A 14706-nucleotide genomic window follows, 5' to 3' on the forward strand; every position below is an offset into this window, starting at 1 on the left:
TATTTCTATGCCGTAACTACGAGCCAGGCCCATAATTGATCCTCCTAAATCCGTATAATGACACACCCCGATGTAGAATGTCCATGTATTGGGCAACAAAATACAACGAATTTTGAACAGGATGTAACATCTAAAAATTTTCAACCCCGATCTGATTTTCGCATGTTCTTGCTGTTGTCCCACTTTCCCATAGAATGAAATTGCAATTACAGTATATTTCTACGGTAAAATTGAGGCTGAAGCCCAGAAATCCCCTATATTAAACGTGGCATTGCATTATTCAATCAGATATCACAGTGGCGCTTAATGACCCATTGGGAAGTACTTCTACAATGACTAAAAACACTTTTAGAAAAAATAGTTTGAAATTTCAAAAGCACTTGAAATGCTTTCTATAAGAAGCATCAAATGTGTTTCTTTCAAGAAACACTACGTGCTTTTCCACAATTTAATTGGATTTTTATTAAAAATTAGTTTCAAAAACATTTTTTTCGAAATTGCTTTCAGCCATTTTAAAAGTATTTCCAAACGAGCTCTTAACATGTTCTATGTAAGTTGCTATGGTTTGGCTGGGTGAAGGGATGGAATTATTGAGCAATTAGAGCTACTCCACAGCTGGTAAGCACAAGCAATCCTACCAACTTCAAACTCAAAACGCAAACGCGTTTACGAGAAACAAAACATCCGAATAACAACATAATTGAGAAAGGTAAACGACTTCGATACCAAATATTAAGGCAAAAATTCAAGTTTTTATAAAATAGCATAACATATCACAAAGCTCAAGGTTAAAAACAAAAGTGAGAAGAAACAAAACCATTCCCATGATCTGCTAGTTTCCTCTACGCCAGTTTAAAAGATGGAAAAGCTATAAAATGCTCGTAAAAACTATATGCCAACGATGCAATAAAAGTTGGACTAACTTCAGATACAAGTCTTTGATGGCCTTATAATCTTCTCTCGCTTCGCAACTATTAAGAGATGTGTAGCCAGGTTTCCCCGTTCTCAGCAATTGTGAAAATCGATTTAAATCTGCAGTCACCAATCGACGATGAATCAATCAATTATATATGATCAAGAGATATCCGATGTTATTATGACCAAAAGTGCGACCGCATCATACAACAGGTAACACATGTGAAATATCAATTAGTGACCTCAACAAGTTAAACACATTCATCCCAGAACCCAGGATTTCATTTCAAGATAAGTAACGAGAAGAGTTCAGCCAACTACTCTACAATTTGGCAGAGTGATTCTGGAAATACACAAGTATCCCAACAAAAGGATAAATACAATCCAATTTGTCTCTAATATAATAACTCCTAACATCATACCCTGATCCCCGCTCTCTCACCGTTTAATCCATGATACAGGAACAATGGAATCTATATCTGATGAAGAATGGGCCTAGAATCGACTTGGCAAAAAGTGATCTGTGAACTTGGCACTGTCTAGTCAGTTGAAGTTTCAATGACTAAAGTAAACCATTACATTCATCATCAAAAACTTTAACAAACTAGAACTAATACATGATTCACAGGGAAATCAAATAGACAAAGACCAACAAGCAACAATGAACGTAATTAAAATGTTTAAACATATACCAAATTTTTCAAAATAAATAAAACAATAAGGAACACATATTACAGTAGACAATGCAGCAAGAAACATTACCCTTCAAGCTTCAACAGCATCAACCGGCTTATCCTCAACATCATTAGCAGCAACATTCGGCTCAGCATCTTGCCCTTCCTCCGTCGGTGGCTGAACTTGCTCATCCTCGGGCAGTGGCTCCTCCACATAGTCATTCTCAAAAGCATCTGGAGGCACCTCATATATCCTAACTTGGGGCTTCGATGGGTCCTTAACAAGCACATACTTGCCCTCATTCAATTTCATACACAAGTCCACAATCGACTTCACAATCCCCCACATACTGTTTTGGTTCAGATTAATCTGCGAGGCAAACTCCTTGGGCTTGTATCCAACCACAGCCAAAATCACATGGTTAAAGTGATCACGAGGATGAACCCTTGAAACGTAACCCAATTTCATCAAATCAGCACTGGCCAGGAGCGCTTGTGCAGTCCATTTTGCCAACTTGTTAGCATTGTTCTTCAGCTCAGTTGCCAATACAGCTCCCCTCTGAGTCTCCAACTTCTGCCTCCAATCGACACCCGAATACTTCGGATCAAACTCATTAAGCGCATTCAGGGTCAAAAACGACCTCTGGTTATTCACCTCCATAACACTCTGCACCTCACACCTCGCAACCAGATACATTCCCTCCTCAAGCTTCCACCTCCGGTAGCGATAAGCAACGGAAGCAACCTCCTCTCCTTCATTCGCAAAGGGGTTAGGCTCCTCGAACGTGACCTTATTTCCATCCCTAACCAAAACCTGCTGTGAAAAGTTCTGATTGATATAAGCAGCCTCGACACTCAACGAGTAAGCTGAATTGATATCATCCTTAGCTTCAGGCAAGGGCTCCTGAGAGGTTTCGTGGACCGAAAGCAAATCCAATTGCGACCCATCACGTTTATCAAAGAACAATTTGTTCCCAACTTTCTGCACCACAATATCCCAAGAGTAAACTGACCTGGGTGCACACATGAGAGTCGAGAGAATCGTATCAGTGGCAAAGACTGTGGCTTTATCCTCGTTTGCGAGGCGGCGGATGACGGGGTCATCGGTGGTGGTGACCTTGAAGAAGTTCCTGTTCTTGAACCTCTCGAGCCGCCTCTCGTTCTTGGGGGTGATTCGATCGACGGAGCGATCGTAGAACTCGAGTCCGCCGCAGAGGAGGAGGTCCTCGGGTTCCGGTACAGAAAACGAGAGCTTAGAGAATGTGGAGAAGGGGATCTGTTCCAGCATGTTCCACTCCGGCTGGATATCGACGGAAGATTTGAAAACCGCGGCTTCTCGGCGAGGGGCGTTGACGTTGGACCGGTTCATGTTGTACTGGCGGTCGCGGCGGGCCCGCTCCTTCTCAGCCTCGCGCTTCTTGGCCTCGACCTCCTCGTCGCGGCGGTGGGGGAGCTGTCGCTGCTGCTGGAACCGCCACTTGGGGCCGAATCTGGGGCGCGGAGGGGGCTTTCCATCGACGAGACGGAACGAAGCGTCGTCATCGGCAGAGGCGGGGAAGGACTCGTCGTTGGAGAAGTCGAAGACGGCGTCAGATGGGTTCTTGGAGCGGCCAGGATTGTTGAAGGTGCGGGTCCAGTCGGCGATCCGGCCAAGCTTCTCAGAGCGGGAGAAGGGGGCGAAGGGGACGTTTTGGGGCAAATTGGAAGAGGTGGTTGGGGTGGTGGTGCTGTCCGGTGGGCCCCACCCGTCGGGGTTGAAAGGTACGCCGCCGACTTCGAAACCTTCGACCATCGTTGATTGCTGGATTTGTGAGATTCAGAGGGAGAGAGAAGCTTTTGGCTGTGATGGCAGTGGATTGGGTTTCTGCTTAAAACCCTAGTTTTCGTACGGTTTTTTATACTATGAGTAATTTACCGTTATACCACTGGGCCGTTGTTTGTAGTTATGGGGCTTCGGTTATAGCCCAATTATATTCTATTGGGCTTTTAAGATTGTTTTGTAAAATAAGTAATTCGTCAAGCTTGTAATCTAAGTTCTAAGAGTAAAATGTAGCAATGGTCCTTCAACTAAAAATTCATTACAATTGGTTCTTCAACTCATCAAAATGTGTAGCTATGGTCATTTTTGTCAACTTCGTTAGAATTTTGTCAAAATAAGTTATGTTGGAAGGACTATTGCTACAATTGGGGTCTCTCCACTCATCAAAACGTGTAACGATGGTCATTTTTGTCAACTTCATCAGAATTTTGTTAAAATGAGTTATGTTGGAAGGACGATTGCTATAATTGAGTTAAAGTTAAGGGACCATTGATTCAATTGGGTTAAAGTTGAGGGATCATTTCTCTAGTTGGATTAAAGTTGAGGAACCCATGTTAATGGATTTTTAGTTGAGGGACCATACCTGCACGTTTTGATGAGTTGAGGGGCCAAGGGTAATGAATTTTTAGTTGAGGGATCATTGCTCCAATTGAGTTAAAGTTAAGGGACCACTGCTACAATTTACTCAATTTCTAATAAAAATTGAAAATCCTAATTAACAATTCAAATCCTATTAGAATTAATTTTTTATTAATACTGCAATTGAAACATAAAATAAATCATAATCAAAGAGGTGTGAATTAGGTGAGTTTAGCTGAAACAATGTATTCGTCTATTTGCACTAGTTCGAGTCCTTTAACTTGTACATTTTTAAGACATATTTGATGGTCGAGTGCTAATTATATTTACTTCGTAGTTTCTTTTCAGTTCTGAAATCACTCTATCTTCAAATCTTATCTGCTTTAACGGTTTCCTATTGTCCTATGCATCACTTATGACTCTTGATGGATTAATTAGCTTTCTCTCACTTCAGTTGCGAAGACTTTCTCCTTAGGCGCACATGCCTCAGCAACATAAAATGATAGTTTTGCGCGTTATAAAACTTGACCAAACATCTTGTTGGAAATTATTAGTATTTTGGTTTATTTGAATGTTTGGTTTTATGGGCTTAGCCCGTTAGAATTAGGTTTTGTTAGAGATTAAGGTTAGTTTATTATAAATAGGGTGCTTTGTTATTCATTGAAGATAAGTCAATCACAATGTAGTCTCTTAGGGTTTAATACCATTTTCGGCATTCTCGTTTGTTTAATAATATTCTTATTATTTTGTTAGTCGTTCGTTGTGCACTCTGATATTCAACTCATCTCATGACAAGAGCTGACGACAGCCATACAACATTGGCATGGGCGGTATGGATTCATTCGATTCTTCTAAATTCATATGTGGATTTCAATAGCTGGTTACAAAAAAATTCCAACTTTTTTCTACTTGTGCTATCATATGCTGCATTCGTATCAAATTAGCAATTTGTCGAGTAGGCAGTATGTCTTAAGCCATCGTTTGGTCTAATGGCTTCAAGTTTCTACTTTATTAGAGGAGATTATAAATTAAAATGTCATCCACGACTGTTATTTTAGTCGGCAATATGTGTAACTCTAACTAAAAACATACAGGACGAATTGTTTTAAGTTATATCCCACATGTATCTACTGTCTAAGGCCTGGTTTGGTACCGAGGTGATTCTGAAAAAAGTGGGTATCAAAAAAAGCTGAGAGTTTTTTTGTGTTTGGTAAACATTCAGCTTTAGTTTTTTTCACAGTTTTGGGTGAAAAAAAGCCAAAAACGCAAAGCTGCAAAATCCAGCTTTGAAAAACCGGCTTCTTTTCACATCTTTTTTACATAAAAGTTTACTAAGCACTATAATACTGTTTTTTTTTTCAAAAGCACTTTTACAAAAAAGTTTACCAAACACTCTGCTTTATTTCACAGATGATTTTTTTCACAGCATAGCAGAAGCATTTTTTTTTCAAAGCACAACAATACCAAACCAGCCCTAAATCAATCTGATTCTGGCATTTTTTTTATGAAGCTTTGGAGTATTTATTCTTTGCAAACTCTATAATCTGCTTAACAAAACATTTAATTCGTTTTCTGAAATCAAATCCTATTTGATTCCTTAAACAATACTAATTATATATTAAGCTATTTTTGAACCCTATTAATCATCCTCGAGAATCATTAATTTCCATATACTAAGAGACTGGAGAATGCTGTGAGCTTCACGGAAAGGTTAAGTCCATAAAGAAAACATTTACCAAAAATATAGCCAGGTTACAAGAAATATTCATTAAATTTTATAACTTAATTTGTGCACGTACGAGGAAGGCATAATATTTTTGCATTGCTTCTTTCCTTCATTTTTCTATTTGTTACTCTGCATGCCAATGACCTAGTTCTTGAAACTTACTGTACACTTCTCCTTGCTCTTGCTTGTCATGTCACTATGGACATCACTTGGTTTGGAAGTAGGGAATCGTTTATCTTTTCGCATCAAATCGTCTTTCATTTTTGTCGAAACAGTAGTACATATGATAACAACGTACAAATTTTATGTGTGTGTGCACGCACGTGCTAAGCTGCTAGCTCATTCATGCTAAGATCGACTTAAACATGTATTTCAATATTATTAGTAAAGTGCAGTAAGCTTCAGAATGCTTAGAACTTAGAAAATATTAGCTTCAGATCATCACAAGGACATTTGAGCTTGATTGACAAAGTTTCCGCCTGAAGACAGCCTGAAAAGATGACCAAATTAAGAAATCACTACAAGAAAAATGGGCATTGGTCACGGTGCCCAAATGGTGACAATAGCTGAAAAATGAGTGCTTATATGCTTCCAAGTGCATCAGCTTGATCATTCACAAACTTCTTATTGAGTCTCTCCGAAATCCTTGCAGCTGCACAGCCTGGTGCCAACTCTTCAATCTACATTACATTCAGAAGAACATAAATATCTCTAATAAAATGGTGATGCATTGTGTAGTAATTAATTGTTTCCTTACCTTGGAATGTATTGTATGAAAAACTGTATCTTCAACAACTGAGAAACCGGCATTTACAACGTCAGCTCCCTCTTCATGAAGCACGCGAATCGACTCATTGAACATGAACTGGTATTCCAACCCAGTTATCATCTGAACCTCTAGAGCTGAACCCGTTTCATGAATCTCGACCAATGGTGATCCCCCGGTTATTGGTCCAGCGCAGCGGCCAAAGCCTGCGTTGCAATGAGTGCTCTTCTCGATTCCCCCCATTAGCCTGTCTTTCTTCTCCCTCATCTTCTCCAAGTTTGTCTGTAGTTGTTTAATGTAGTTTACAGCATCATCTAGTTGATCCGGCAGCGATGCCGCTTCCTGCAACAATAATCCCATGAACAAAATACACATTTCTTTTAGCAGGCTTGTATTGGCAGACAAATATATATGGCGTCAAACTGTGAGTCTGGATTATAATCTTAACAATTACATAAACAGACTCACAATCTGACAAGAAAACATGATCTATAATGCAAAAACAAACCCACAAAGAAGATTGAAAGAGAGAGACCCCTGAGCGTTGGTGGGGAACAAGAGAATTAAGCTTGGAGAATAGAGCTTTCATTTGATTTCTTCTGTTTTTTTCTATGGTTTTCCTATCAGTTGTAGATGAACTAGGGCACTTCTCCATCAATATATTCCAAGCTAGAAAGATATCAAACAATATCCACCAGCAAATTGAAATACTTGATGATTATATTAAACAAATACCAACAAATATTGGTCTTCAACTTATTGTGGTATAATGCGCGCTTTTATTAAGACTCTCATCAGGAGAGAAAGAAAGCCAAAGCTGAAGAGCAGTACTCTATCATTAGATGCCACTGAAAAAAGTTTACAGATTTCAGAAGGCGGTGGGACCCTTTGCTCTCGTTTGTCAGGAAAAAATTAAATCTGTCTTATAACCGATTGTGTATAATTTCATGTTTACATTTAATATCTATCATCTAACAAGGTCCTATGAACGCACCACTGTTTTTGACCGTCCATTTGACAAATGAAAACACATGTACAATCGTGCAATTTCAAAGTAGTAGAGCTACTTTGAATAAAAGCATGATGAAAATGAAATTTAACAGATTAGTGCCAATTTCATCATTTGGCAGGTATATTGTGTGAAACCTAGACCATTTATTTTACATTCAAATTGTGTCGATTTAGTAGTGTGAAACTGATGAGTGTGACATGTCACATTACACCCCTTAACCTAAAGACGACTCCGGAGACTTGAAATTCCAACGACTAAATTTCTGCCATACAAATGCCAAGGGACCATTCGTTAACACTCATTGCCATACAAATGCAAGGGACCATTCGTTAACACTCACTGCCATACAAATGCAAGGGACCATTCGTTAACACTCATTCATTTTCTATTCAAGACCTAGTAATTTTAACAATCATTTTTAACTTCCACCTCTCGCGAGTAAAACATTCAATTTGGAAATTGGAGAATATATTATCAAATAAGAAATATGCATGTTTAGAGTAAATTTCACATCGAAAAAGGGAGTGAATCCCCCTCAACTTTCTTCACTGGTCTTAAGAAACAACAAACAGTGAATGCAAATTAAACAAGAAGACGAGATGAATTATATGATGAGTCAGAAACTTGTGTTTAAGCTTAAAACAACATTACAATTTTGTTCCTTTTCTTTTTCCGTGATTTGAGTTTGCATTCTCTAGAAAATTCATTGATAATCCACCCCGATCAAACCTTGTCTGAACTGACGACCAATTCTAGAGGATAATGTGAATCTATTGGTTGGTAGGCTAAATATTCCAGTAAACTCTACACGTGCTCGAAGAGCGTCAATCAGGCAAAGGGATACTGTTTCCCTTTTCAATTCAGCATATGATAATGATAAGCAAACCAATAATTAAAGATGATATACTGCTGCAGCTTTAATCTGCATTAACATATTAAAACCTGGTGTGTGTTTTTTTGTTCGTCTTTTCTGACAGAAAACTTCAAGAGCACTATATGTTTATCAGAAACAGTACCGCAGAGAAATATTATTCAAAGTAGCTTTAGGTGTTACTACCACAGCCACATATACAAGGGGTTATTTCTAGAGATTTATGAAACTAAAGTTACCGGTATATGTTACTTTATATTTTGAGGGTCGTCTTGCTCTCCAATTCTCATACAACCTGGCCATTGTTGCTTTCTTCATGCACAAAGGGTGGAGACACATAGTCTATCTGGATCATCTTGTTCTTTGATTCGATCCTTTTAGTGTTCAAATCTTTCTCGCTACATTGTTTATTTCTTCCCACAAATTCGTAACTAGCTAGCACGGTTTCCAGCTAAATTATCGTAGGGATGATTTTTTTGTAGTATCTAGGCTTCAAAGTTGGTTTTCTTGTAGTGAGCATTACAAAACGATTGAAATGATAGATATTTAATATAAGATTTCTTTGCAAATAACTCGAGTATATGTACGTAATACAACTATAACACACTGTGTGATGCGAGTTTCTCCTTTACAGTTTCAGTGGTTAGATTTATGGTACTAAAACTATGTATCATGACTTTTAGTTATGTATTTTATTCCTGAACCCTAACCCTAGTTTTAGAACCAGAAGTCCTTCCTTTATAATCGATACCTTGGTAACTAGATTGTTCCACTATAACAAAACCTGTCAATTTCATTAAAATTAAGCATCGTTTAGAAAATGAGAATAAGAATCAAAATTAAACACAAAGATCTTGCTTAGTTAAGTTAGAACTTGGCCCAGGCTGGCACAAGATTAAACAAGCAGCTAAAAAGAGTTGAATAGTAATTGAACAAACCCTAATTTCAAAAATAAATATTCACCTCGAAGAAATAAAACTCCAATATTTAGTTGGCATCATGATTCATATTTGCCTTGGTGGCTTTTCTGGGCGATTCTGCGATTTGTTTGGTACGCCTGGAGTCGTGCAAAAGGACCAAAAAGGGTCCCCATCCTTGTGGACTTCTGCCATGCACTAAAGTTGATTGAATCGGTCTGCGGAGTCGAACTAAGAGGCTCTTTGAATTTCTGTGTTCAGAACCAATAAATTTAGAGATACAAACCACTCATTTTAAATTTTTTAGTTTTTATAAGCCCATTTTCATCGGCTTACCTCTTATAAATCTAGAGTTCGAATCTCTTTCTTTTGTACGATTCAAATATCTGAATTCTTGAATTTCGAGCATAGAGATCCTGAAAGGATCTCGGTTCTGCGGCATCTGCCACTAAAATATAATGACCAAGACTCATACATAAGCACTTCCACAAAAATTCGAAATATAATTATAAGTTTGATATCAGATTTGTGTATCACAATTAAGTATTATTTTTTTTGTTGGTAGACACTTTCTAACTTTCCATGAAGTAAACCACAAGACTCAAATCATATGCTAAAATTCCCTACCCCAATTCTCCAATCAAGACAATTCATTGGATCAAATATTGACCCTAACTTGGAGGAGCCAATTAGCTGGTGTTAATGGTATAGATTCCTCTTTCTGCTTTTCTTTGGGTCCTTTCTTTTGGTACATATTATGAGTTGGAGAAAACTATCGTGTTACTGACGATCTATTATTTTGTGTATGCAACACATATTACGTAACTTAAGTTGTGAGGTAGATTTTGTCGTTAGTGTCTGATTGAAGTATTCGCATTCTAAATTCCTTTTCATTCCATAAAGTTTTCTTACTATTCTTATTTATCTTTGTACTTTTGCTTTCTCGTTAATCAAGCGGATATAGGATTTGTACTTAGAACCTTTTTTAGCAAAGTGAAATGACATAATAGTAAACCAATTTGTAGTTTGCTTGTCTATTTATTGATAGTGAATTCTTGATAAAATTGTGGCATGTGATGAGTCGATTTTATACTATATATTTTACCATAATCTTAATATTAATTTATTGGTTATTTTGTGTGAATTTGATACTTTGAATTATATTTCGAATGTATGCTGGAGCATAAAGTATTCAAACGGACGAATTTTGGAGTGATTCCAATTAGATGATATTCGTGAGTCTTTCAAGATGATTGTATCAAAGTATCAGATTTTTCTATTAAGCTGTTTGACCGTGGCAATGAAATAAAGGCCCAGCGTGCAGTTTTTCCAGATTGACGTTTTTGGATGTTTTGGCTATTTTGGAGGTTATGATGACATATTTTGAGGAAGATTCATTCTGATGATTTGTTGGGGACGACTTAAGCTTTCAAAAGAGACCTTTTGGGACCAAATCGGGGTTGATTTGGTCGGTCAAAAGTCTGATTTTCTGAAAAGTTCGAATTTCAGTTAAAATAGGAAACCTTTTATTTGCTAGTTTATTATTTTACTATGTTTCCTTGTTTTATTTTAAGACATTTTATTAAGGAGATTAATCAATTTGGAGAACTTGTCTAGGGTTTGATGATTTGTATTTTTCTTTCAAGGTGTTTTCTATCATTTTTCTATTTTAATAGAATTCCTTTTGTTTGTTGGTCATTCTTAACTAATTTTTGTTTGCTAGGGCGAAACCACGAGCCTTAGCATGAATATGTAGTCTTTATTCAATTGTTTATGATATTATGCATGCATACATTGAATTATTAATCACTGTGTTTAAACTGTCTCTATGTCTTAATGCTTAGCTACCATTAGGATGTTGAGATAAGTAATCGGATGAAATACGGTAGGATTGAGTATTGCTTCTTGTGGTTAATAATTGTAATATCACCTAAGAGGAATATCACGCTCTTAGGGGTTGCATGATTTTTCAAAGGGTTTTCACAAAACTTAATGAGTCTTGCATCTTCGTATTTGATCTAAATATCACAGACGGGTTGCATATTAGATATATGTTCTTGCTTGAATATCACAAGGAGAATATGCATTAGCAAAACCTAGCCTTCAAAGTTACACGTGTAATTCATAAATAATTGGTAAAATTATATAGAATTGTTAAGGTGACGGCGGAACCCTAGGGCTTAACTTTATTTTCAAAACTGTTTTCTTTTGTTTTCTTTGCTCTTGCCGATTTCTTTTATCTTTTTAATTAATTTTGTTTTTAATATTTTAGGTCATAAAATTAATTCTTTCCAAACTTTGTTTTTAAATAGTTAATTAAGAATTAGTTTAAATACAAATTATTCACTCAATTCTTGTGGAGAACGATCTTACTTGAGCTGCTATATTATAATTTTGCAAGAGTTTTTAAGTGTTTTTATCCCTACTTTTATAGGTGGTGAAAAATCCGATCAACCTACCTTCTAACTTCTAAAAGGATAAAAAACCAGGCATTGTCTGCCCTAATGGGAAACATCCATCCACCAATTGCTAAAGGGAATTTGCTTGCTTTATCATTGGTTATTCCGGTCAAAAAAGAAATAATTAGGCATTTAAATTACGTCACTTAATTTATGGGATACTTTGGATGCGGTCCCTAATCCTTAACATTCTTTGATTAAAACCTTGATGATATTCAAAGTTTGATCAAGGTCCCTTGACTTTGTACATCTCATTATATTACTATTAATATTTATAGTTTTATAGTTTTGACATTAATTGTATGATATTTTAAAAGATTTATAATCCTATAAATTTAAAATCCTTCATTATAATACTATTAGAAACGGTTACAATAAAAGAATTCAAACAATTTGATTGAATAAATAAAAACTATGTAAAAATAAGAAATAATAAATGGCAAAAGAATGTATCCATAGTGTTAAAAAATTGGTACATTTTACAAAAAAATTGGTACATTTCACATATGTACATTAATAAAGAAGAATGGGTACATTAAAAATAAATTAGGGTACGTATAAAAGATTAAAAAAATTATGAGTACAAAAGAATTTTAAAAAAATATAGGCCCTAAAAGAAATTAATACATGGGTACAAAATAAAACTAAAAAGAAAATACTACAAATTTTAAAAAACAATGTTGCAAATTAAAAGTGGGTACAAACTAAAAATATAAATATATGATACAAAGTTTAGGCATAAAACATAAATATACCATATGTAATTTTTCTATCATTGATTAAAATATACAATATCATGTGACGGTATACACATGACATGAGTACAAACACAAATAAAACTTAAAAAAATATGGGCACAAAAAGAAACTAATATATGGGTACAAATTAAAAATGAAAAGAAAATTGGTACAAATTAAAAAATATTTGCAAATTAAAAATAGGTACAAACTAAAAATAAAAATATATGATAAAAAATTTAGCCATAAATATAAATATACTACTTGTAACATTTTTAACACTAAAGGAATATATTTAAAAATAAAAATATTTTATTATTCAAATAATTAATGATGTTATTAATACCTAAGGACCTTGATCAAAAATTAAAAATGAATAGGATTTTAATCAATGAAGTAACAAAAAGAAGGATGTGAACCTAATTTCTGCCTTAATTTATGGACCACAACTGTCACTTAATTATATTGTACCTCCAAACATGCACGACACGGCAGCAGGCCTTGTCAAATGCCACAATTAATAAAATAAAATAGATAAATAAAAAATTAATGAAAATAATTTGAAAACTTTGAATTTTAACGATAAGGACAAAATAAAGATTAAAATGAATAGTATCATGATTGACTTTTTAGTGTAAAAATGTGGTTTTTCGTTAAAGTGAACAATACCAAAGCTTTTCGTTAAGGTTCCCTTAAAAAAATTGATCCAGGTTGAGGATAAGAACACTATTTGAAACGTTTTACTGTCTTAATAGTATATTGGGTAAATTACATTTTACTACCTGAATTTTGGATCGCATAGTAATCTCATACGTCATTTTTTAAACATTACAATACCATACATTAACTTACGAATTCAATGCAATGTAAGACCTTTGTCAACTTTTCTATCATTTTTTTGTTATTAAATGTTGACGTGGTATACGCAGGCCCCATTCTTCACCCAATCCAATATCGTTATTGTGATGTTTTGGACTAATTATATGAAGTATGAGATTGTTATATGACGCAAAGTTAAGATAGTAAAATCTAATTTACTTTGATGTATTATTGTGTAAATTTTACTCCAAATAATAATATATAATTAGATGAGGACATCACAACAACGAAAAACATGTTTCATGTAAGTTATTGTACGACTTTGGAGTGGTTAGATTTATATACAGTTGACAAGTCCAGTGCATGTGAAAAACTACAAATCATTGCAAGAGATTGGGGTATTTTTGCTGGTTGTGCTGATGTTGCTTGTTGCAATTGGTTTTTATGCTTTTGTAGAAAAGAAAACGTCGAAGGCATGAGAAATTTCAAACATCACGGATTTAGGTTGAAAGTTATCGGTGGCAAAATAAATAAGAAAGGCCATTACATGCAATGCATCTAAATAAATTCGGCAATCGAATTTGGTAGCGAAATGTCATACGTGGGGACATAAAGGTTCTATTTAGGAGTGGATTTTAAATAATAAGCGTTTTTGTTGTAAGCACTTTTATTAGAAGCATAACAATATGAAAGTGCTTTCATGAGAAGCACATGAGAAACTGTCTAACAAAATATCATGTAGCGTTATAAGGGATATGAGCAAATACTCATGCTTATAGTGCTTTGCTTGGTTCCGCTTTTGTTAGAAGAGAAGTCATTTATGCACATTTCATTTGTTGCCTTGTAAACTCTTAATTTCTTATTTCATGTCTTCGAATTGAATAAATCAAAGAAAAATTGAAGAATAAAAATAAAGGAAAACTAATGAAAATGACTTGAAAACTTTGAGTTTTAACGATAAGAACAAAATAAGGGGTGAAGTAAATAGTACCAAGATTGACTTTTTAGTGTAAAAATGTGGTTTTTCATTAAAGTGAACAGTACCGGAAGTTTTTCGTTAAAGTTTCCTAAAAATAAACATGAGTGGGCTTGAATGAATAGCAAAACAAATTTACTGTCAAAATTTCAAGAAGAACTGCTTCTGCAAAAAACTTTATAATTTATAAAGGGTTTTTTTTTCTGGCCAAACATTGTTAGAAACACGTATGATTATTCGAAAGTGCTACGAACATGCCCCAACTGTTTTGCAACACAAGGACAACGTGTTTTTCCCTTTAATTGACAGGACAATTCAAGTTGAGTTCTTGCCAATAAAACACACAAGAACATTGTGAGAACTAATGTGAATATGTCCTTCACCTACCTAATTAAAGACCACGGGATTTTTTGCACCTAAATTTCCATACAAGTGA

The 14706-nt window shown here is 35.3% G+C and overlaps 2 protein-coding genes across 2 annotated transcripts; both read right to left on the reverse strand.

Moving 5' to 3' along the window:
* Positions 1 to 700: 700 nt before the first annotated feature.
* LOC126622327 (eukaryotic translation initiation factor 3 subunit D-like) lies at positions 701 to 3465 on the reverse strand. Its single transcript, XM_050291029.1, has 2 exons — positions 1678 to 3465; positions 701 to 1032 (listed from the first exon to the last, which is right to left on the reverse strand). The coding sequence occupies exon 1, from the start codon at positions 3379 to 3381 to the stop codon at positions 1681 to 1683; it is 1701 nt and encodes a 566-aa protein (XP_050146986.1). The 5' UTR covers positions 3382 to 3465; the 3' UTR covers positions 701 to 1032; positions 1678 to 1680.
* Positions 3466 to 6069: 2604 nt separating this feature from the next.
* On the reverse strand, positions 6070 to 7278 carry LOC126622328 (transcription factor bHLH162-like). The gene is made up of 3 exons (XM_050291030.1): positions 7015 to 7278; positions 6471 to 6821; positions 6070 to 6393 (listed from the first exon to the last, which is right to left on the reverse strand). Exons 1-3 carry the CDS (start codon positions 7132 to 7134, stop codon positions 6295 to 6297), a joined length of 570 nt encoding a protein of 189 aa, XP_050146987.1. The 5' UTR covers positions 7135 to 7278; the 3' UTR covers positions 6070 to 6294.
* Positions 7279 to 14706: the final 7428 nt, after the last annotated feature.

Source organism: Malus sylvestris, chromosome 5 (genome assembly GCF_916048215.2).
Source record: "Malus sylvestris chromosome 5, drMalSylv7.2, whole genome shotgun sequence".
Lineage (NCBI taxonomy): Eukaryota > Viridiplantae > Streptophyta > Magnoliopsida > Rosales > Rosaceae > Malus > Malus sylvestris.

What these genes read in the sequence shown, in the direction of transcription:
- LOC126622327 (XM_050291029.1), bottom strand. Translation starts at nt 3,381, where the DNA reads ATGGTCGAAGGTTTCGAAGTCGGCGGCGTACCTTTCAACCCCGACGGG.
- LOC126622328 (XM_050291030.1), bottom strand. Translation starts at nt 7,134, where the DNA reads ATGGAGAAGTGCCCTAGTTCATCTACAACTGATAGGAAAACCATAGAA. An exon ending in TTCCCCACCAACGCTCAGGG is followed by an intron (nt 6,822 to 7,014) that starts GTCTCTCTCTTT and finishes TTATTGTTGCAG; the next exon opens with GAAGCGGCATCGCTGCCGGA. An exon ending in TTCATACAATACATTCCAAG is followed by an intron (nt 6,394 to 6,470) that starts GTAAGGAAACAA and finishes AATGTAATGTAG; the next exon opens with ATTGAAGAGTTGGCACCAGG.